At 37.4% G+C, this 21827-nt stretch overlaps 1 protein-coding gene across 1 annotated transcript in view; it reads left to right on the forward strand.

Annotated features, from left to right (window-relative positions):
• Positions 1–21827, forward strand: part of PLCB4 (phospholipase C beta 4) — a 419094-nt gene that overhangs the window by 362511 nt on the left and 34756 nt on the right. Inside the window, exons 26-30 of the mRNA XM_060120154.1 lie at positions 1109–1211; positions 3257–3421; positions 6191–6395; positions 19040–19128; positions 19865–20015. Coding sequence (XP_059976137.1) covers positions 1109–1211; positions 3257–3421; positions 6191–6395; positions 19040–19128; positions 19865–20015 — 713 coding nt within the window. The remainder of the gene's footprint in view (positions 1–1108; positions 1212–3256; positions 3422–6190; positions 6396–19039; positions 19129–19864; positions 20016–21827) is intronic.

The following is a 21827-nucleotide window of genomic DNA, read 5'->3' on the forward strand; positions in this document are numbered from 1 at the left end:
GTCAATTTCTATAAAGAAGCCAGCTGGGATTCTGGCGGGGATTGTATTGAATCTGCATATCAATTTGGAGACTAGCACCATCTTAACAATATTAAGCCTTCGGATCCATGAACACAAGATATCTTTCCATTTACTTAGTTCTTCTAAATTTTTCTTCAACAATTTTTTGTGGTTTTCCAAGTATATGTACTTATTTTGTTAAATGTATTCCTAAGTATTTTATTCTTTTAGGTTCTGTTATAAATGGAATTGTTTACTTAATTTCATTTTTGGATTGTTCATTGCTTGGTGCATAAAAATAAAATTGATTTTTATATATTGATTTTGTACCCTGTAAGCTTGCTGAACTCGTTTATTAGTTCAAATAGCTTTTTAGTGGATTCTTATGGATTTTCTATATATAAGATCATATCATCTGAGAAAAGAAATAGTATTAAATATTCTTTCCAGTCTGGATGCCTTTCTATTTCATTTTCTTACCTAGTTATCCTGGCTAGAATTGGAGAAATAATAACATCTTTATCTTCACCTACCTCTAACTGAAACTTTACATTCCCTTCGGTTATGAAAATAGACAACAATCCACACTAATGTTAGTGGTACCTCTGACTCTGACACCAATATAAATCACAGATATTTCATTACTTTTGTTAGAGATCTCTCAAAATATTCTTATGATTATCGGCACTTTGAAACTATGTAGTTATCAAACTTCTCATTATATCCCATAATTTAATACATTAATTAAAACAATAAATAATATCACATATTTCCCATATTTTGACAACTATAGCTCATTTAGTTGGTTTTTCATTATATTTTGTGCATGTAAGAGCATAAACAAGTTCCAGAGAAGATGGTAGTGTCAGGAAATCATAGATGTCCCAGAGCCTGGAATCTAGAGGACATTTGCTCTTCCCTGCTCCTCATTAAGATTATCCAGAGGGCAGGGATATTCTCTTCAGTCCTGGAGATCCTCTACCTAAAAGCCTAGCTCCTAAGTTAGAAATGGGGATAAATATGTATTCAGTATCTTGAATAGTGGTTTTCTTAGTCTTTATAAAATTAACTAACAAAATAAAATCCTTCTGCACTTTTGTCCCATCAGGTACCTTCTCAAACCAGATTTCATGAGACGGCCCGATCGAACATTTGATCCCTTCTCTGAAACGCCTGTTGATGGGGTTATTGCAGCCACTTGCTCAGTGCAGGTAAGGTGCTTGTTTTTCACAGAATCGTATAAATGTATATGCAGGTGGTCTTGGAAAAGTCTTAAGAAATTACAACTAAAATATTTAATGTTGGGACTTCCCTGGTGGTCCAGTGGTTAAGACTCCATGCTCCCAATGCCTGGAACTAGATCCCACATGCTGCAACTAAGAACCCACGTGCCCACTAAGACCTGGCGCAGCCAAATTAAAAAAAATAATAATAATGTCAATTTGCAAGATCCATGTGTGGCTCTCAACTTTGATTTTAAATTCTTTCTTTTTTTCTTGAGAAACATGTTTTTCTACTAGTGACATTATTAGCTGCTTTTAATGAAAAACACCAGATCAAAACGTATCTAGTAGAGGCTGTGGAGCAACGGGAACTCTTGGCCATTGATGGTGGGAATGCAAAATAATAAAACCACTTTGGAAAACAGTTTGGCAGTTTCTTACAAAACTCAACATACTCTTACTATATGATCCAGCAAGTTGTATTCCTTGTTATTTACCCAAATGAATTGAAAACTTATGTCCACAAAGAAACTTAACAGGGATGTTTTTAGCAGCTTTATTCATAATTGACAGAATTTTGAAAGTAACCAAGGTGCCATTTAGTAGGTGAATGGATAAATAATCAGTGGCACATCCAGACAGTGGAATATTATTTAGTTCTAAAAAGAAATGAGCTATTGAGTCATGAAAAGATATGGATTAAATTTAAATGTACATTACTAAGTGAAAGAAGCCAGTCTGAAAAAAAAATAATCCCTGCACACACTGTATGATTCCAACTATATAACATTCTGGATAAAGGCAAAACTATGGAGATGGTAAAAAAGATCAGGAGTTGGGGGGAGGGATTAGCAGGCAGAGCACAAGGCATTTTAGGGCAGTGAAACTATTCTGTATGATACTACAATGGTAGATACGTGTCATTATACATTTTTCCAAATCCATAGAATGTACAACACCAACAGTAAACCCTAAATGTAAACTATGGACTTTGGGTGATAATGAAGTGTCAATGTAGATTCACTGATTGTAACGAGTATACTACTGTGGTGCGAGATACACATAGTGGGGGAAGTGGTGGGTACAGGGACAGGTGTATATGAGGACTCTGTACTGTCTTCTCAACTTTGCTATAAAGCATAAACGGCTATCAAAATAAAGCTTATTAATGAAAAGATACCTACCATATGATTCCACTTATACTAAATTCTAGAAAACGCAAACTAATGTATAGTAACAGAAAGTAAATCAGTTGTTTCCTCTAGACAGAGATGGAAGAAGGGATGGATTACAAAAGGGCACAAAGAACTTTGGGAGTTGTTGGAAATATTTATCGTCTTAATTGTGGTGATAGTTTTACAGATGTGCTCATGTGTAAAAACTGATCTCATTGTACACTTTAAACATGTACAGTTTATTTTATGTCAGTTATACCTCGAAAAACTGTTTCACAATTATTAGCTATTAGATAATGTGAAAAAACCTAATAAGTGGCTGTAGTCATTTGGAAAATAAATGAAAAATAGTCTCTCCATAGCTTTAAAATAGATAAAATTTAATACTGGTCTTTACAAAAAATAACACTGTCCTGTATGAAGATTGTCAACATCAGTTTAGCATTGCTTTTCTTTCTGTGTGTCTCAAGACTTTTGAAAGAATTCAGTAAAAGTGTGGCGTGACAGAGTTTCAGAGCTATGAAGTGACCTTAGGGCATATTTGAATCCATTGCTTCATTTCATAGGTATGGGCACTTAGGTGAAGATGCTGTGGACAGTATTTTTTTGTAATAGATGATTCATGTATAGTTCCCTCTTTCTTTTTCTAGGCAGTTCTCGGAGGCAGAACCTCTGCCTAGAATAGTTTTTTGCATGTAGTTCTTGCTCAACCATGTTTTAGTTTAATAAGGAATGAATACATTATTTCCATAGATAATTAAAATTTCTAAAGGTGAACGGAGAATCTCTTCCTTCCAGATTATTCTTTGCTACTGATGATTACACTGACTTTACTTCTCTCTCATCCTATTTCTATAGGTCATATCAGGTCAGTTCTTATCAGATAAAAAAATTGGCACATATGTAGAAGTGGATATGTATGGGTTGCCCACCGACACTATCCGGAAGGAATTCCGAACACGCATGGTGATGAACAATGGACTCAATCCAGTTTACAATGAAGAATCATTTGTATTTCGAAAGGTAGGGTATTTTCAATGTGTCAGACTCACTCTGTTAAGTTGGGAACCACATTTTAATGTAGAGACACTACATGATATAGGGACAGTTATTCAACCCTAAATGTATTCTTCTAATGCATGAGTTCTGCAGCCATCATATGATTATTGTTTCAGTTTGTCCCTGTCCCCCTCTTGGCTCTCCTTCCTCCTTGGTGGAGCCCACCTGCCACATGGCAGTGCCCAAGCCCCAGGTTAGCAGTCTACTCAGAGGGAGCCCTACAGGTGGACAGCATCACATGTGGGAGAGCTCTTCCTTGCCCTTGTGGCAGCTGGTGACTTGCACTGTTCCTTTAGCCAAGAGTATGGGTAGGATGTTGCACCTAGACTGAGATCAATAAATGTCCTTAAATGGGTCAGTTGGTATTGTCCTGTGCCTCCAGAAAGTGTGGTCCCCATTGCTACCCACAGGTCCTGTGGGTCATGTGCTGTTTTTGTCTTTTTGTTTTTTATCTCCTTATTATACCTTGATCCTAAGACCAATCAGTCATTCTCTGTAATGATGCAGTTTTTAATCTTATAACCATTTTTTAAATTTGTTTTATTTATTTATTTTTGGCTGCATTGGGTCTTCGTTGTTATGTGCAGGCTTTCTCTATTTGCGGCGAGTGGGGGCTACTCTTTGTTACGGTGTGCAGGCTTCTCACTGTGGTGGCTTCTCTTGTTGTGGAGCACGGGCTCTAGGCACACGGGCTTCAGTAGTTGTGGCTCACAGGCTCTAGAACACAGGCTCGGTAGTTGTGGCACACGGGCTTAGTTGTTCTGCGGCATGTGGGATCTTCCTGGACCGGGTCTCGAACCCGTGTCCCCTGCATTGGCAGGTGGATTATTAACCACTGAACCACTGGGGAGGCCTTTAATCTTGTAACCATTTTTTTTCCAGTTGTTTCTCTTTCATCAATGGAAAATGTATTGAAAAATCCATGCATTGGCAGTACTATCTCAAAAATGCCTGTTTCTTTCTCACTTGTTCTGTTATCCAACCAAAATGCTTTCTTGATTCTTCTTCAGGCACAGGTTTTCCAAGTGTTGCATGACATACGTATGTCATGCAACACAGATAATCAGCTTTTTATCTTAACAAAAATAGGGATTAACCACCTCAGAATTGGCTAACCTGTTTACAGAAAGCATATTACAGAAGATCAATATAGTTCAATAAATCAAGCCATTTTGACATGTAGGCACTCCCTGTTATGTGAATACCATTATCCATGCAACACCCTCCCCCCATTTTCACCTTCTCTTCTATAATCAGAGTGTAGTGTGAATTGCATACACAGCTGTGATGTGTCATTTTTTTATTCCCATGTTTTTCAATTTGTTATAGATGGATCTGTTGTCAGTATGGTCAGTGTTTTGGAGCATAATGAATAATCCCTGCGCACATTTCTAGAAATTCAGAAAGTTGGCTTCAGGCATTGTTTTTGATGCATAGGGAAATATCAAACTTGGTTTTTCATGCAGTATTACTAGCCCCAGAAACAAGATGCCAATTTTGCGTCCTTCCCTGTTCTTCAGAAGTTACAATACATTGCCTTTCATTGATACCAAGTGCTTTAACTTTATTTTCCTTCTTGCTGGTATTGTTTTTGTTCATTGCACTAATCTCACAAGGTAAGCCCCCCATCACCACGTGAGGAACAACATAGTGACTGAAGGTTGGATGCATTTAATCTTGGTTTCTCCTGTTCATCTTCATGAAGTTGGAATTAAATTATAACCTCTAGTCATAAATAAGCAGCCAGTTCATTGTCTAGCTTTAGTCATAGTGCTCAAATCAGGCGAGATATCTTAGCGGCTCATAGCCAATAAATAGACATTCTTGATTAAAAAACATAGGATTTTTTTTGTCATGTTGCTCTTTAATATCTGAATAGGGCTTCTGCTATCTGAGCTCAGATGTTATGGCCATGTATTAGGTTTGGGGATGGCAAGAGTAGATGTCTTGTGTATATGTTAATGTTGTTTTTGTTCTGTTGGTGGTGGGTTTTTTTGTTTTGTTTTGTTTGTTGTGCTGCACAGCTTGCGGGATCTTAGTTCCCTGACCAGGGATCGAACCTGAGCCCTTGGCAGTGAGAGCACAGAGTGCAAACCACTGGGCTGCCAGGGAATTCCCTATGTTAATGCTTCTAGCTGCCCCATCTTACTCTATTTAATATCCCAAAATGTTTTAAAAACTGAGGTGTGCAAGGAAAAGGGGAAATCTAAATTTATATATAGATTGTCTTTTGTACATGAGGTGTTTCTTCAAAGATACTTTCCATATTCTTAAAAACAGAGTTTGATGTCATAAGCAGCCCAGGTAGTAGACAGATCACAGGATTAGAAATCAGGAGCCCCAGTATCCAGGCCCAGCTGTCACTGACCATCTCTGACATAAAGGAAAGTCACTTTATTTCTCAGGGTCTCCTTTTGCTTATCCATTACATGGGTGGGATGGGGAAAGATGCCAAGGGTTGGAGTAGTCATCTTTCACATCCATTCATTCCATCTAAAATTTTCAGGAAATGATTTCCAGGAAATGAATTCCAACCTGTTCCAATTGCCTTTCTCAATGGCTTGGGCATTGTAGCTTATACAGTATGCTTTAAGAATGCAAATTGACCATTGGCTTATATTCACCATAAAGAAGCCTTTCAGAACAGTATGAATATACTCCAGGTTCCTAGAGTTGTAATTCTTGGGAGCTGCGTTCCAAAAAGCAACGAAAAGTACCATTTCTTGTTTGCAGGTGATCCTCCCTGACCTGGCAGTCTTGAGAATTGCAGTGTATGATGACAACAACAAGCTGATTGGCCAGAGGATTCTGCCACTGGATGGCCTCCAAGCAGGCTATCGACACATTTCTCTTCGAAATGAGGGAAATAAACCTTTATCACTGCCAACAATTTTCTGCAATATTGTTCTTAAAACATATGTGCCTGATGGATTTGGAGGTTAGTTAAACTTTTAGAATTTATTTATTTATTTTTTTGTGTGTATATATTTCCCCCTAAATTGCATGATTATAAGCTATTTCAACAATTGTTAAAAAAAAGTATTTTGCTGACAATGCTGCCAACCCCTATAGTATTGAAGAAATCGGGGATAATTAGTAACCTCAGGTCTCCTAGTAAGAAATGAAAGGGCAAGTCTAGATTATCTTTAAGGTCCTTTCCTATTTTAAAATACTGTAATTTTATGTTGTTTTTCAACTTTCACAAATACATTTGTGAAAAATATATTTACACCATCACTTAAAGTGAGGAAAGACATGAATGATGTAAAACCTTAGATATCTTGTCAATTGGTTTCACTAAAAAGATTAAAATTGAACTCAACTATCAACATGCCTGGATTTTTTTTTCCCCAAATCACAGGAGAGTTCATCCTCACACAAAATCCAGTCATCAGTCCATAAAAGACCACCTTTGGTTATACTAAGGAAATTAATGGGAAGAATCAAAAGTTGGACCAAGTCATAGGATTTTGCTTAAATCCAAACATATTAATTTTTTATAACTCCCAACTGTGCCAAGAACATTAAAAGAAAACAAAGATCCTCTATATTTTCAGAGTCTGTTGAACCAGGAAACAGTACACAAAGTACATCAAATTAACAAGGGTTCAAGTCCTGACTCTCCACTGCTAGCTGAGTGACCATGAGACTGTGACATCACCTTTCAAACCCCTCATTTCCTGGCCTGTAGAGTAAAGGTACCACTACTGTCTCCCTCATAACATCCTTATGAAGTGTGTGCTCATCATTACAGTATATAACATAACAAGGCATATATGCACACACATGTATCTGGCTCTAGATGAAGATCTAGTTTCTGTGCTATACTGGAACACATCACAGTCTTGTTTGGGGAACTTTAGGTTATTTTGTTGTGTGTTTATAACAACGCAGACTTCTCTGGAGGGCAGATTTTCTGCAACTAATGCTCAACGTTAACAACTTGAGTGCAGGTTCAAAAAGTAAAGTCAGCCACGAGGATTTTTCAGTTGAGAAATCAAGAGTAAAGATTCCTTCCCCCTTCCCTTTGTTTTTCGTGGAAAAGGAAGTCTATTAGAAACTGCAACACAGAGTAACAGATATGAGCACATGGAAGAGTCTGGGACTGGGTGATGTGGGGCTGGGTAAACGGGTCAGAAAAGAGCCAGGAAGATCTGCGTGGGTGTTGAGAAGCATGTGATGGCCATGGGACATCAGCAGATGGATTAAATCAGGTTCCACATACTTGCACTTAGGAAGCAGGCAGTGCATAATACCTAATACATTTTAAAAATAGTTGTATAAACAAATATGTTGGAAGACTTAAAGGTTTTGCCTTTACATGTGTTCCTTTTCAAATGAAACTCTAATTTATTCCAGGGAAATGGGCTGTTTAAATAGAAAAGGATCTTCATGACTTTTTTTCTTTTTTCCCTTAGATTCCATATATATGTGTTAGCATATGGTATTTGTGTTTCTCTTTCTGACTTACTTCATTCTGTATGACAGACTCTAGATCCATCCACCTCACTACAAATACTCAATTTTGTTTCTTCTTATGGCTGAGTAATATTCCATTGTATATATGTGACATATCTTCTTTATCCATTCATCTGCTGATGGACACTTAGGTTGCTTCCATGTCCTGGTTATTGAAAATAGAGCTGCAATGAACATTTTGGTGCATGACTCTTTTTGAATTATGATTTTCTCAGGGTATGTGCCCAGTAGTGGGATTGTTGTGTCGTATGGTAGTTCTATTTTTAGTTTTTTAAGGAACCTCCATACTGTTATCCATAGTGGCTGTATCAGTTTACATTCCCACCAACAATGCAAGAGTGTTCCCTTTTCTCCACACCCTTTCCAGCATTTATTGTTTGTAGATTTTTTGATGATGGCCATTCTGACTGGTGTGAGATGATATATCATTGTAGTTTTGATTTGCATTTCTCTAATGATTAATGATGTTGAGAATTCTTTCATGTGTTTGTTGGCAATCTGTATATCTTCTTTGGAGAAATGTCTATTTAGGTCTTATGCCCATTTTTGGATAGGGTTATTTGTTTTTTTGTTATTAAGCTGCATGAGCTGCTTGTACATCTTGGAGATTAATCCTTTGTCAGTTGGTTCATTGACAAATATTTCTCCCATTCTGAGGGTTGTCTTTTGGTCTTGTTTATGGTTGCCTTTGCTGTGCAAAAGCTTTTAAGTTTCATTAGGTCCCATTTGTTTATTTTTGTTTTTATTTCCATTTCTCTAGGAGGTGGGTATAAAAGGATCTTGCTGTGATTTATGTCATAGAGTGTTATGAAGAGCCTAGGGGTAAGACAGGAATAAAGACACAGACCTACTAGAGAATGGACTTGAGGATATGGGGAGGGGGAAGGGTAAGCTGTGACAAAGTGAGAGAGTGGCATGGACATATATACACTACCAAACGTAAAATAGACAGCTCGTGGGAAGCGACCGCATAGCACAGGGAGATCAGCTTGGTGGTTTGTGACCACCTAGAGGGGTGGGATAGGGAGGATGGGAGGGAGGGAGATGTAAGAGGGAAGAGATATGGGAACATATGTATATGTATAACTGATTCACTTTGTTATTAAGCAGAAACTAACACACCATTATAAAGCAATTATACTCCAATAAAGATGTTAAAAAAAAAAGAGAGCAATGAATAGAAAAGGAAATGGTATAGTTTGTTGAGCTCCTACTTTGTGCCAAGCACATTACATAGAGTCCAGAAATGTGAAACTGTTCAGAATGGATGTGAATATATGTAGATGTATGCTGAAGAAATATCTGTATTTATCATGTGACTTATTACTAGTGTCAATATTTATGTAAGTATTGATTCAAATCTTCAAAAATCATCTTGCAAGTGTTCTTTCCTAACAATGTCATTGGAGTATTTCTATCAGAAGCATCAGAAATTTCTGTACTATGTTATCCTTGATGGGATTAGGCAGTTGTCATCTTAACCTCAGATGTGACATTCAAAGGCTGTTTATTCAGAATTATCAGTCATTTCTTTTATATGTGAAGAAACCGAGGGCAGGCATTATGAGGGTTTATTTAAGAGACTTACCTGAAAGTAACAAAATAAGAATATGAGAACTTTTTCCACATTTCTGATCTTCTTTACAGCCTCTTGATTTCCAAAATGTGTTTGTATTTCATCTGCTTAACTAACCACCCACATTCAGATCTGAACATTTATGTACTGAGCCAGCACATGAGGAAGTCTACAGAGTCCCTGTTGCCTAGAACATTGATATTTGTTGATTCTATAGGAAAACGTTCAAAATGAAATTCTACACCACTGCACTCCAACATTTTCTGGGGAAAAAAGAAGAAAGTGGTCAATATACATCATCAGATCTTTATGTGGCTAAAGAGAGATAATATGAATTCATTCATCCATTCCACAAATGTGTTTAGCGGGTTTTATTCTGTAAAAGGCAAAGTAGGTACAATATGTATCAGAAAGAGATTCTGACAACATAAAAAAATTTTAAAGGGTCATTCATAAATCCACTGCCCAGAGAGAACTGTGTTACCATATTGGTCCCTTTACTTCCAATCTCATTTCTTCTCTTTATTTTATTTTTAATAAAATTGGATCTTACTATGCACACTCAGTTGGATTCATATTTCAGAGACTTAATTTTTTTTTCACATAATGGAGAGTATTTTCTCGATGTCATGAATTATTCTTATTGGCTAGATGAGATTCCATTTTATGTATGCTGTAATTTATCATGTTATTGATACATTAAACTCATTTCTATTTTTCTTTCTTATAAACAATATTGCATCTAAGAACCCTAAATGTAAAGCTTTGGAAATATTCATGGTTGTTTCCTGAAGATGAATTCTTTGAAATGGATTTGTTGCATCAAAGTGTGTAGACATATTTAAAGCTTTAGATACAAGTTGACAAATAACCCATCAGCAGTGTGTGAGCTATAACTTTTGTTAGCATTTACTAGTTTAAAAAGTAAAAACGGCATACCATTCATGTATTCATTTAAGTTATTTTTTCACAAAATAATAGATATTTTCAACAATTATTTAGTACCTACTCTATGAATAGCCTGAGTAAGAGATATAAAGTTGAAAAAGTCATGTACACTTAACCTCAAGAATTTTCCAACCTTGTACTCATATCCATTTTCGTAAGCAGGCATATATGTATATGTAGATAAGTGTAACCTGTTCTATAAATACCCCAAGAGCAGTAGCCAGATGGTATTTGGAGCATTGAACCAAGGAGTGATTAATCAGAGTAGAGAGGTCTCAGTAGCTGTCTGGGTCTTGAAAGATGAATAATACATCACAGCAGAGAGGTAGACTGGATTTCTCTCCAGATAGGGAAGCAGCCCAGGCCAAGGCCTTGATAAGGAAAGTGCTGGACTTACTGATTCATTCTGATGAAGCTGAAATACAGTGTGTTTGGCATTAACACTGAAAAGATCTGGTTCCTGTTTGAGGATGTGTCCTCAAAACCTAGTGTTAGTCAGCAAGAACAGTGTGCTGTTCCTGTTGAACAGCTTGGGCACCTTCAGGAAAATATTCTCATTGTCAGGGCACTAAGTAATTTGGTAAATTATGTCTTCTCAGCTTTTAGGTGCGTCGGTTTGTCTAAAATCACTCCATAATTTTAGATCCAGTTACAGAAGTAAGACCTCTTAGGCCTGACCAAGCTAAGTAAGCCCCAGCTTTTACAGTCCACCAAATACTTACCCTAGGAATTATTTCTTTAATCAGATTGTTAAAAGCAAACAATTTTTTAAAATTATACTGTAGTGGCGTGTAACATTATTTGTATAAAGAAGATTAGAAACAACCTAATCCATCGCTAGGGATCAGTTAAATACGTTACAGCCATTCTGTAGAATACTGTGTTAATAGCCATTAAAAATAATAACATGGATATATATACACTACCAAATGTAAAATAGATAGCTAGTGGAAAGCAGCCGCATAGCACAGGGAGATCAGCTGGGTGCTTTGTGACCACCTAGAGGGGTGGGATAGGGAGGGTGGGAGGGAGGGAGACGCAAGAGGGAAGAGATATGGGAATATATGTATATGTATAGCTGATTCACTTTGTTATAAAGCAGAAACTAACACACCACTGTAAAGCAATTATACTCCAATAAAGATGCAGAAAAAAAAAACAGGTAAATTCTCAATGACAAATTAAACTTTGAATTTCAGTGCATTAAGAAAGTTAGTGAAAAATGTGTGATTTGCACTAAAAAAAATAACTTTTCTCTCAGTATTTGAACATAGGAATATGACAGTGATATATTGCTGAGTGAAAAAATAAATTGCAAAACAATCTCATTATTATTTACAAAAAGCCCTATAACTCTCTATTTATACATGTATAAAATGCATAAAAAATTCTAGAAGGATACATACCCAACGTTAATAGTGTAACCACTATCTGAGAGTAGGGGTGAAGGTTTGGTGGAGCTTCCCCATGGCATTGGACAGCATCCAGGAACATCACAGAGAATTCACTGTCCAGTATGGCAGGACTCCACTTATTACTTCTGGACTGTGGTAGTCAAAGTGGTATCTCATCATTTCAAATCACGTATTTATAATTATGAGTCAGATTGAGCTCATTTTGTATATATATATATATATATATATATATATATATATATATATATTTATATTTATATTTATATTTATATATATTTTGTCACATATTCCTGTGCCTGCAAAAAACTCTAGTGCCTTTGTTTTGTTTTGTTTTAAATTGGGTTGTTCCTCTTTTTCTTAAGTAATTGTTTAAATCAAATTTTAATTTACTCATAAGATCTTTTTCTATTAATTTCTAAAGTGGTCTCATATACATTTTAATGTCTAGATAAAGTTCTATGAATGTAATGGTTGGAGATTCAAAGACTGTCTATTTTTCTTGTCCCGAAAGAATGCTATTTCATTGAGGCCACATAACAGGTACATAAGAACACTGACGGAGCCCCGTGGCTGTCTAACCTTGGATGACTTTAGCATAACATTTTGTTTTAGTGTCCTCATTGCAATTCGGCGATAACAGTAGTACCCTCCTCATAAGTGAAGATCAAATGAGCTCTTGGAATAGTACCTGACCATAACAGCCCTCCATTATTTTTTTTCATTTTATTTATTTCTAATGAGTTAAAGAAAACTCAATTGGTTCTATTTTCTTCTCCCTAACTTTACCCTTTAATTGACTGCACTAAGTTATTTTGTCATAAGTATTTCATCATCCTAAGAAAAATCTCTTAATCCTGGGCTTGCTAAGAAGCTTCAGAATTCTAATGTATTAGTAATGTTACTATGATTGTCTTTAAGCACCAGCAACTCTGTATTCTACATGATTTTTATATGTATTTTAAATCTCAGTAATGTCAGGTGGGTGATGTCATTTTATAGCAATAAGAAAAATGTTCTTAAATGGCTTTTCCAAGTTAAGGCAGTTCTTTAGGGAGGGCTTGGGCTTTTGCAGGAGCTTCTGGTCACTTATTTATTGGGCTTCTGTGCTATAAGGTCACCATATGATGATGAATCTCTACTGATGAGGCAACTAGGTACTTCTGTAATTGCTCAAAATATTTCTACTTTCTTGCATGTGGTACTCTTTAGATGCCTTGGACTCTGAGCTGACCCATTCCCTCCCAAACAGGAGATAGGTCCAGAACCAGTGTTTTCCACCCTGACCCTCTTCCACTCCTGTGAGTTCCCTGTTTTCATTCCTCACCCCCTCGGGAGACAGAGGCAGGGAATTCCACTTTTCCTTCTCGTTATTATAACAACTCCCAAGATACACAAAGAGATAAGCAAACAAAGATGATTCTGGAAGATTCTGAATTCTTCATAGATCTCTCTGCTCCTGAGCTGCCTAGATGTAAAGTATCTCTGGGCTTAAGAACAGAGATGAACTCTCTCAGCTCTCAGAAACTAAACTTGAATGTGAAAAAAATAAAAGGTAACATTTAGAAGAAGAATGACTAGGAAGGAATCAAGTCTGAGTTTAATTTTTTGTAATATTAGTTTTCTACTGAACATAGAGCAAAACAGTCCTCTCGTTCACTTCCACACACACACGCACACACACACACACAGTAGAAGTACTAGGTTGGGTGCTAAAGTGCATTTTCCTTTGTCAAATCCAGTGAGACTCAGTGTGCTGAGTTGTCTTTGCTGCTTTTTCTGTAGGTGCAGGCACCACTGACAATGGCATTTACCTATCACAACAACTTTGCCACTGTTAGCCACTGCTGTTGGTGACGGGAGACGGTTCCAAAGATGATGACAATTAAATGAGTGTCAGTATTTCTTTTTTTCCCACCACTGTTGCTTTGATGGTTTTTATCGTTTGTATTTCTTTTATCATTACTGAGTGGTAGTGAGGAGAACAAATAAGAGAGTCAAAGCTATGCTTCCAGAGTTCATGGATCACCAGTGTGATATTTGTGTCACTCCAAGCTGTGTTTCATGAGCCTCTTGTCCCTTGTCCCTTGAGCAATGCTTATCACTGCTTCCACAGCTATAGATTATCTCTTCTACAACTAGGCTAATTTTATGTCAGCAAAGACGAAGTGGTTCTTTGTTTATTTGCCCAATTCCCCTTTCTGCCCCCCTTATGGTTAAAGATACAGCATGGGGTGGGGGTGTTTCTTGTTCACTTGTCCAGTATCTTCACAGGGTTGCTTTCCAACCTCTTTGCAAAGATAACTGACCATTTCTTACATCAGATGGTTCCAGAGGAGGAGCAACCATTATTAATATGCCATTTGTGGAGTATGACCTCAGAATTTCCCAGTACAATTTAAAGATTTTCCATTTTGTCCTGTCCTTCATGGATGCTAAAATGTCTCATTCTTTCTATCAAATATTTGTTGAAAAACCGATTCACATAGCAGTGATATCCATTTTTATCACCTCTTCTGAACTACAGAAAATATTAGTTAGAACACCAAGAAGAAAAGCTCTAGTGGGAAGGGGGCAGGATGAATTATGGTGAAATACATTGGGAGTTGCTAGGCTAAGTGAATTTATACATGTTTATTGCATAGTTCCTTGAGATGCTCTGTGAATGTCTGAGAAGAGGGGAGATGTGAGGATTTCCTGATCTTATTCAACCACAAGATCTTCTGGCCTCTGAACCTTCTGTATCTTCTAGCATTCCTGGAAATGCAGTTTGGGAAATGATCAATCATTTGGTAGAAGCTAAAAGAGCTAATCCAAAATCATAGTTATAGAATTTGTTGACCTTTACTAGCATCACTTTGAAGCCAACAGGGAACATGTATTTTTCTGCTGCCTTTACCTGTTGATGAGGTAGAAACAGTAGAGTTGGGAATGAAAGGGGACCTGGGCCAGGAGTGAGCACACGGAGGGAGAGAAGGATGTCACAGGTGCCATGGTTGGTGCTCACCACTGAGGCACCCACGTGCCTTGAAAAACAGTGGTTAAACAAATAAGCAAACAAACAAAACCCAGAGTTCTCCTAAAAAGCCAATAAGTATCTGGAAGTCTGTACTAAGGAACCACCATCTTCTTTGCAGTTCTTGGGGATACCTAAGTTGATGCTTTCAACTCTATATGGAAGTGAGAAAACACGGGCAGGAAGGAAAGAGGAGAAAAACAGGAATATACATGGAAACTCTTCATCAGGAGACCAGCCTTTTGGAAATGGCACTAAACCCTAAAATACTTGGTATTTTGAAAAAATACAAATAAGTAAGATTGGTAGACTTGAAACAACAGAAACTTTTGTTCTCTCACAGTTCTGAAAGCTAGAAGTTTGAAATCAAGCAGTCAGCAGGACCATGCTCCCTCTGGAGGCTCTTAGGAAAATCCTTCCTTTCCTCTTCCCAGACCCTCCTGGTGGCTGCCCGCAGCCCTTAGTGTTCCTTGGCTTGTAGCTGTATCACTGCAATCTGCCTCCATCATAACCTGGCCTTTCTTCTCTTTGTCTCTGTGTGTCCTCTCCTCTTCTTATAAACATACTAGTCATGGGATTTAGCGCCAGCCTTAATCCAGAATGGTTTCATCTCAGACCTTAACTAATTACATGTGCAAAGGCCCTGTTTATGAATAAGGTCACATTCTGAGGTTCTGGGCAGACATGAATTTTTGGAGATGGTATTCAACCCAATGTGCCTTCTTGATTCTGCTTTATTTTCTCTATACTCATTTTTTTCCATTAATTATTCTTCAATAACTATTTTAAAGCTTATTAGGAACAAAGTTTGTTAGGAATGCCCATTAGGCATATAGGTTGTTATATATCTGAACTACTAATTTCTGATTTAAAAATGATGAAGGAATCATTTTTTGCACTAACATATTCCTTGCAAAGTCATCTTTTATAGAAAAAATGAAAGTCCATCTAAATATCTAGCAGTGGGGAGTAGTTTTATACATAAACTCAATGGAACATTGTCTACTCACTAAAGATAATTTTTAAAGCTCTACATATATAACCTAGTACATCTAAAAAGCATATTATATAATGTTTTCTTCCAGTTGTATTGAGATATAATTGATGTACAGTGCTATATAAGTTTAAGGTGTACAGCATAATGATTTGATTTATATACATCATGAAATGATTATCGCAATAAGTTTAGTGAACATCCATCATCTCATATAGATACAAAATTAAAGAAATAGGAAAAAAACCTTTTCCTTCTGATGAGAACTCTTAGGGTTTATTCTCTTAACAACTTTCATATTTAACATACAGCACTGTTAATTATATTTATCATGTTGTACATACGTCCCTGGTCCTTATTTATCTTATAACTAGAAGTTTGTGCCTTTTGTATAACCACTCTGACAGGTGTGAAGTGATATGTCATCGTGGCTTTGATTTGCATTTCCCTGATGAGTTGTGATGTTAAGCAACTTTTCATGTGTCTTTTGGTCATTTGTATGTCTTCTTTGGAAAACTGTCTATTCAGGTCCTTTGCCCTTTTTTTAAAATCAGATTGTTTGTTTTTTTGATGTTGAGTTGTATGAATTCTTTGTATATTTTGGATATCCCTTGTTAGATTTATCATTTGCAAATATCTTCTCCCACTCAGTAGATAGTATTTTTGTTTTGTTGATGGTTTCCTTCACTGTGCAAAAGTCTTTAGTTTGATGTACCCCCATTTGTTTATTTTTGCTTTTGTTTCCCTTATGTGAGGAGTCATATCCAAAAAAATATTATTAAGACTGATGTCAAAGAGCTTACTGCCTATGTTTTCTTCTAGAAGTTTTTTGGTTTCCGGTCTTATATTTAAGTCTTTAATCCATTTTGAATTTATTTTTGTGCATAATGTGAGAAAGTAATCTAGTTTCATTCTTCTGCATGTAGCTGTCCAGTTTTCCCAATACCATTTATTGAAGAGTCTGTCTTTTCCCCATTGTATATTCTTGCCTCTTTTGTCATAGATTAATTGCCCATATAAGTGTGGGCTTGTTTCCAGGCTCTCTATTCTGTTCCATTGATCTATGTATCTGTTTTGATGCCAATACCATACTATTTTGATTACTGTCACTTTTAGTATAGTTTGAAATCAGGGCGTCTGATTCCTCTGGCTCCATTTTTTTTCCCTCAAGACTGCTTTGGCTATTCAGAGTCTTTTGTGTCTCCACACAAATTTTAAGATTTTTTGTTCTAGTATGTAAAAAATGCCATTGGTAGTTTGATAGGGATTTCATTGAATCTGTAGATTGCTTTGGGTAGTATAGTCATTTTCACAATGTTGATTCTTCCAATCCAAGAACATGGTATATCTCTCCATCTGTTGGTATCATCTTTAATTTCTTTCTTCAGTGTTTTATAGTTTTCTGCATACAGGTCTTTTGTCTCCTTAGGTAGGTTTATTCCTAGGCATTTTATTCTTTTTGTTGCAGTAGTAAATGGGAGTGTTTCCTTAATTTCACTTTCAGATTTTTCATCATTAGTGTATAGGAATGCAAGAGATTTCTGTGCATTACTTTTGTATCCTGCAACTTTACCAAATTCATTGATTTGCTCTAGTAGTTTTCTGGTGGCATCTTTAGGATTCTCTATGTATAGTACCATGTCATTTGCACACAGTGACAGTTTTACTTCTTTTCCAATTTGTATTCCTTTTATTTCCTTTTCTTCTCTGATTGCCATGGCTAGGACTTCCAAAACTATGTTGAATAATAGTGGTGAGAGTGTACATCCTTGTCTTGTTCCTGATCTTAGAGGAAATGCTTTCAGTTTTTCACCATTGAGAATGATGTTTGCTGTGGGTTTGTCATATATGGCCTTTATTATGTTGAGGTAGTTTCCCTCTATGCCCACTTTCTGGAGAGTTTTTATCATAAATGGGTGTTGAATTTTGTCTAGGATGGCAGGAGAGGAGATGTTTACTTTTCATTTTATACATTTGAATGTTTATCATGTACATATATTATTTTCTATTATAAAAGAAAAAAATTATGAAAAAAATTAAAAATCATATCAATGTAATTAGAAGGTGATTCTGCTAGGGGTAAATTTTTAAAAATACAACTTTTAAGAGTTGTAAATTATGTACTGCTTTAAGGGTATGAGAATAATGATTCCTTCTATAATATTGATAAATTATACAATATTGTATGAAATTCCGTTTGAAAGTACTTGGAACTCTTCAATTGATGTTGCATAAAAGACAATTTTTTTTTTTTTGGCCACATCAGGAGGCTCACAGGATCTTAATTCCCCAACCAGGGATTGAACCTGGGCCACCGCAGTGAAAGCAACAACTCCTAACCACTGGACTGCCAGGGAATTCCCTAAAAGATGAAATCTTGAAATATTTCTCCAGTGTTTTCTCAGCTATAACTTGCACTCACTTTATCTACATGGTACAAAAATTGGCTTTAAATATGCATTTTCCTTCTGTATCTAAAAACAAGGTTAGTGCTGGTGGCGTCTACTGTGCTCCAGGTACTTTTTCTTTCTTTCTTTTTTTTTTTTGGGGGGGGGGTACGCAGGCCTCTCACTGTTGTGGCCTCTCCCATTGTGGAGTACAGGCTCTGGACACGCAGGCTCAGCGGCCATGGCTTGCGGGCCCAGCCGCTCCACGGCATATGGGATCTTCCCGGACTGGGGCACGAACCCGAGTCCCCTGCATCGGCAGGTGGACTCTCAACAACTACGCCACCAGGGAAGCCTGGTACTTTTTCATTGAATGCTCATAGTGCCTCTGCAGGGTGGGTGTATTAGTTCTAATTTTCCTATGAAGAAACTGAGGCTGGAAATATTGATCAACTTGTTCAAAGTCACACAAGTAGAGAGACCCCAAGGCAATTCACTTAGCTTGACCTGCCTCCCCGTCTTCTTCATTTGGGAAAAAAAATAAAGGGAAACGAAGAGAAAATCATCTGGCCTTTTATTCTTGCCTTTACTTATTTCTTGTTTTCAGCAACTAGTTGTGCTTTTCTAACCTTGTCTTATGTCCTAGGAGAAGGTACTTAACAGAAGGCATCACAGGGGTCGGAGATTATAAACAGTTTGTTAGCTGAATTTTCATAGATGTTTTCAGTAAAACAGAGAATTTACAGCTCAGTGATATTTTTTTCCCCCAGATATTGTGGATGCTTTATCAGATCCAAAGAAATTTCTTTCCATTACGGAAAAGAGAGCAGACCAAATGAGAGCTATGGGCATTGAAACTGTAAGTAGCAATGGTCAATTAAAGACAGCTGAGTTGGGGAAGTTTGGTTGTCTAACAGTGACTACATGAGCAAGACAAAGTAATAAATTAATAGAACAAGTTCAAAAGTTCTTTTTGAAACTGAACTTATCAATTCAACAAAAGAGTTTCAAAGGTCTATGAGGGTGTAGCATATTTAATAAAATGTGACCCACTTCCTCACTGTGGCTTTACTCAAATCCGGAGATCCTGGCCCCATTAGAAATGAAATGGAAAACATTCATGATGCTTTTGGAACATTTAGAATATAGGATGCTTTTGTGAGACACTGAAATACCAGCTAACCTTATTCAGTGTATTAATGAAATTGGCGTTTACTATTTATTTTTTTACTAGTCTTGCATCCAACCTTCAATTTCAGTGCACAGTTGTGGTGTTTGCTTCTTTGTTTTTAAAACTCCCCTTACTCCTCAGTTTAGAATGGAAATGGAAATCTCTCCAGTAGCTGGAGAAAAAGAAGGTATACACTGCTTGTAAAGGAGCTACATCTGCTTTCCTAGGCTTCATCATTTGTCTCAAGCCTGAGAAAACCATGTGTTTATTCCTGCCAAGCAAAGATCTATTTAAGGAGTAGAGGCTAGGATGCAGAAGGGGAAAAGTTGATGGTACAGACTGGATTCAGTAAAAGGAAGAATGTACAAGACATTTGATCTCACGGTGGCATTCATTTGGGTCAGTATAAACATTTCTGTTCCAGAGTGACATCGCCGATGTGCCCAGTGACACGTCAAAGAATGACAAGAAAGGGAAAGCCAACACAGCGAAAGCAAGTGTGACCCCTCAGAGCAGCTCAGAGCTCAGGCCCACCACCACGGCCGCCCTGGGAGCTGGCCTGGAGGCCAAGAAAGGTAAAGGAGAGTTGTCTGGGCTCCTTGTCTCTTCTGGCAATTTTAGAATCTTTGATGCAGCTATTTAGAATTGTTAATTTTGCCAGTTTTCATGGTTCCATAATCTCAAGAGCAGCAGGTTTTCTTGTGGGTTGAACCAACAGCTTAATTTCCCTGAGTGGTTAACAGGAAGTCAGTGTTTCATCTGCTAGATCCCCTGCACTGTAGTCATACTGTGTAAAATATTTGTAGATCTAAAAATGTTTACATTTGGTGTCCTTTATGGAAAGAAACATTCACAGAGTGAACTTAGCAAACTCATCCCCTCTCTCCTCCAGATACTACCATAGGCATGGGCAGTGAGCTTATGAACCAACAGAATCCTGATTGTTCTGACATTCCTGGATTCCTTTATTGATAATTTCCCCCCATCTGTAGATATTTAGCATCCGTGACTATTTATTTGTAAAATTATTGATGGGCATCTGAAGGCCAGTTCTGTGTGGTTACCTATGAATGAAACGAAAGATCATTAGAGGTGGCATTGCAAAGAATTATGTGTCCCATGTGCTGGTGTGTAGGGGTAGCAATTGTACTGATTATTTAAAGGGAACTTCCATTCTTATTGTCCAGGCCTCCATTCTGATTGGATGGTCCCCATCCCATATGATAATTAAATATTGTAAATATTCTCCTTGACCTGAATCATTTACTAAATTCACTCTTCTTACTTTAAGAAGAATTTCTGCTTTTCCTAATGGTTTTCTACTCAGTATACATATCTCCCATTTATATGTGAATTCAGCATCTTTGGTATAAGAAGATCAAGTTATCTGTGTACTTAAATACACACAGTGCTGCAGTTTAAGGTAAGAAATGACAGGCTTTCCTTAACCAAAGCAGCATTGTAATTTAGCAGGAAACTAAGTGTGCACTGAGCTTTGTGAAACAAATTAGAGAATGAGACAGCACAAAAGTAGCCCCAGTTGTACTTTGCAACTTGTCTGTTTCTCCCTGGAAAGAACGTGGAACAAGGTAATGATACAGGATTTGGGCATTCTGTCCAGAACTGGTTGTTCCTAACATCAGCCACCCAGACAGAGATAGAGAGTGGAAAATGGAAGAGTTTTTGTTTAGTTAAAGTTCTTGTGTCATGCCCACCAGCACATAAAGACATTAGTAATTATAGTGAGTTAAGTGGCCTACAAAATCAGTGTGACTAGCTTTCAGAGGACAGAAGTGATCCTAGGTCTAGAAGGGACCATATTTGTGTTTTGAACTGTTTCATTCCTGGTTCCAAATGAGGTTACACAGGAAGGAGCCACTGGAAGAAAGCTCTCCCTTTCCCTCATCCCCTCGGCAGATGCCCTGAGGAAGAGGGTCTACACACTCATTTTGGCCTTTTGTTCAGGAGACTTGGGAGCCTCCTCTAAGTGGCAGTACTCGGTTCTATGAGAAATGCCTTTACACCTTCAGGGACCTCACATGGCCCAAGGGGTAAGATGGGACAGGCTTCCACCCCTCGGCCAGGCAGTGTTTGTGAGCACTGACCTCTCAGAAACAAGAGGGAGAGGGCCCCTTCCAGCTGGCGCTCAGAGGAGACTTAAGGATGATGTCCTAACTGAGCTGGGCCTTGAAACAAAGGTCTGACGTGAACAGGAAGAGAAGGTGGAGGAGCCCAGGAAGAGGCCACATAGGAAGCAGCCAGGGGTGGGAAAGGGGGCAGGGCCAGTCCTGGTCTGGAAAGGATCTGGGGCACCTGAGAATGGGAAATGACATCAGAGGATTTTTTTTAAGAAGATTAATACAGTCTTGGCAGAAATATTCTTTAAA

Source organism: Mesoplodon densirostris, chromosome 16 (genome assembly GCF_025265405.1).
Source record: "Mesoplodon densirostris isolate mMesDen1 chromosome 16, mMesDen1 primary haplotype, whole genome shotgun sequence".
In the NCBI taxonomy this organism is placed as follows: domain Eukaryota; kingdom Metazoa; phylum Chordata; class Mammalia; order Artiodactyla; family Ziphiidae; genus Mesoplodon; species Mesoplodon densirostris.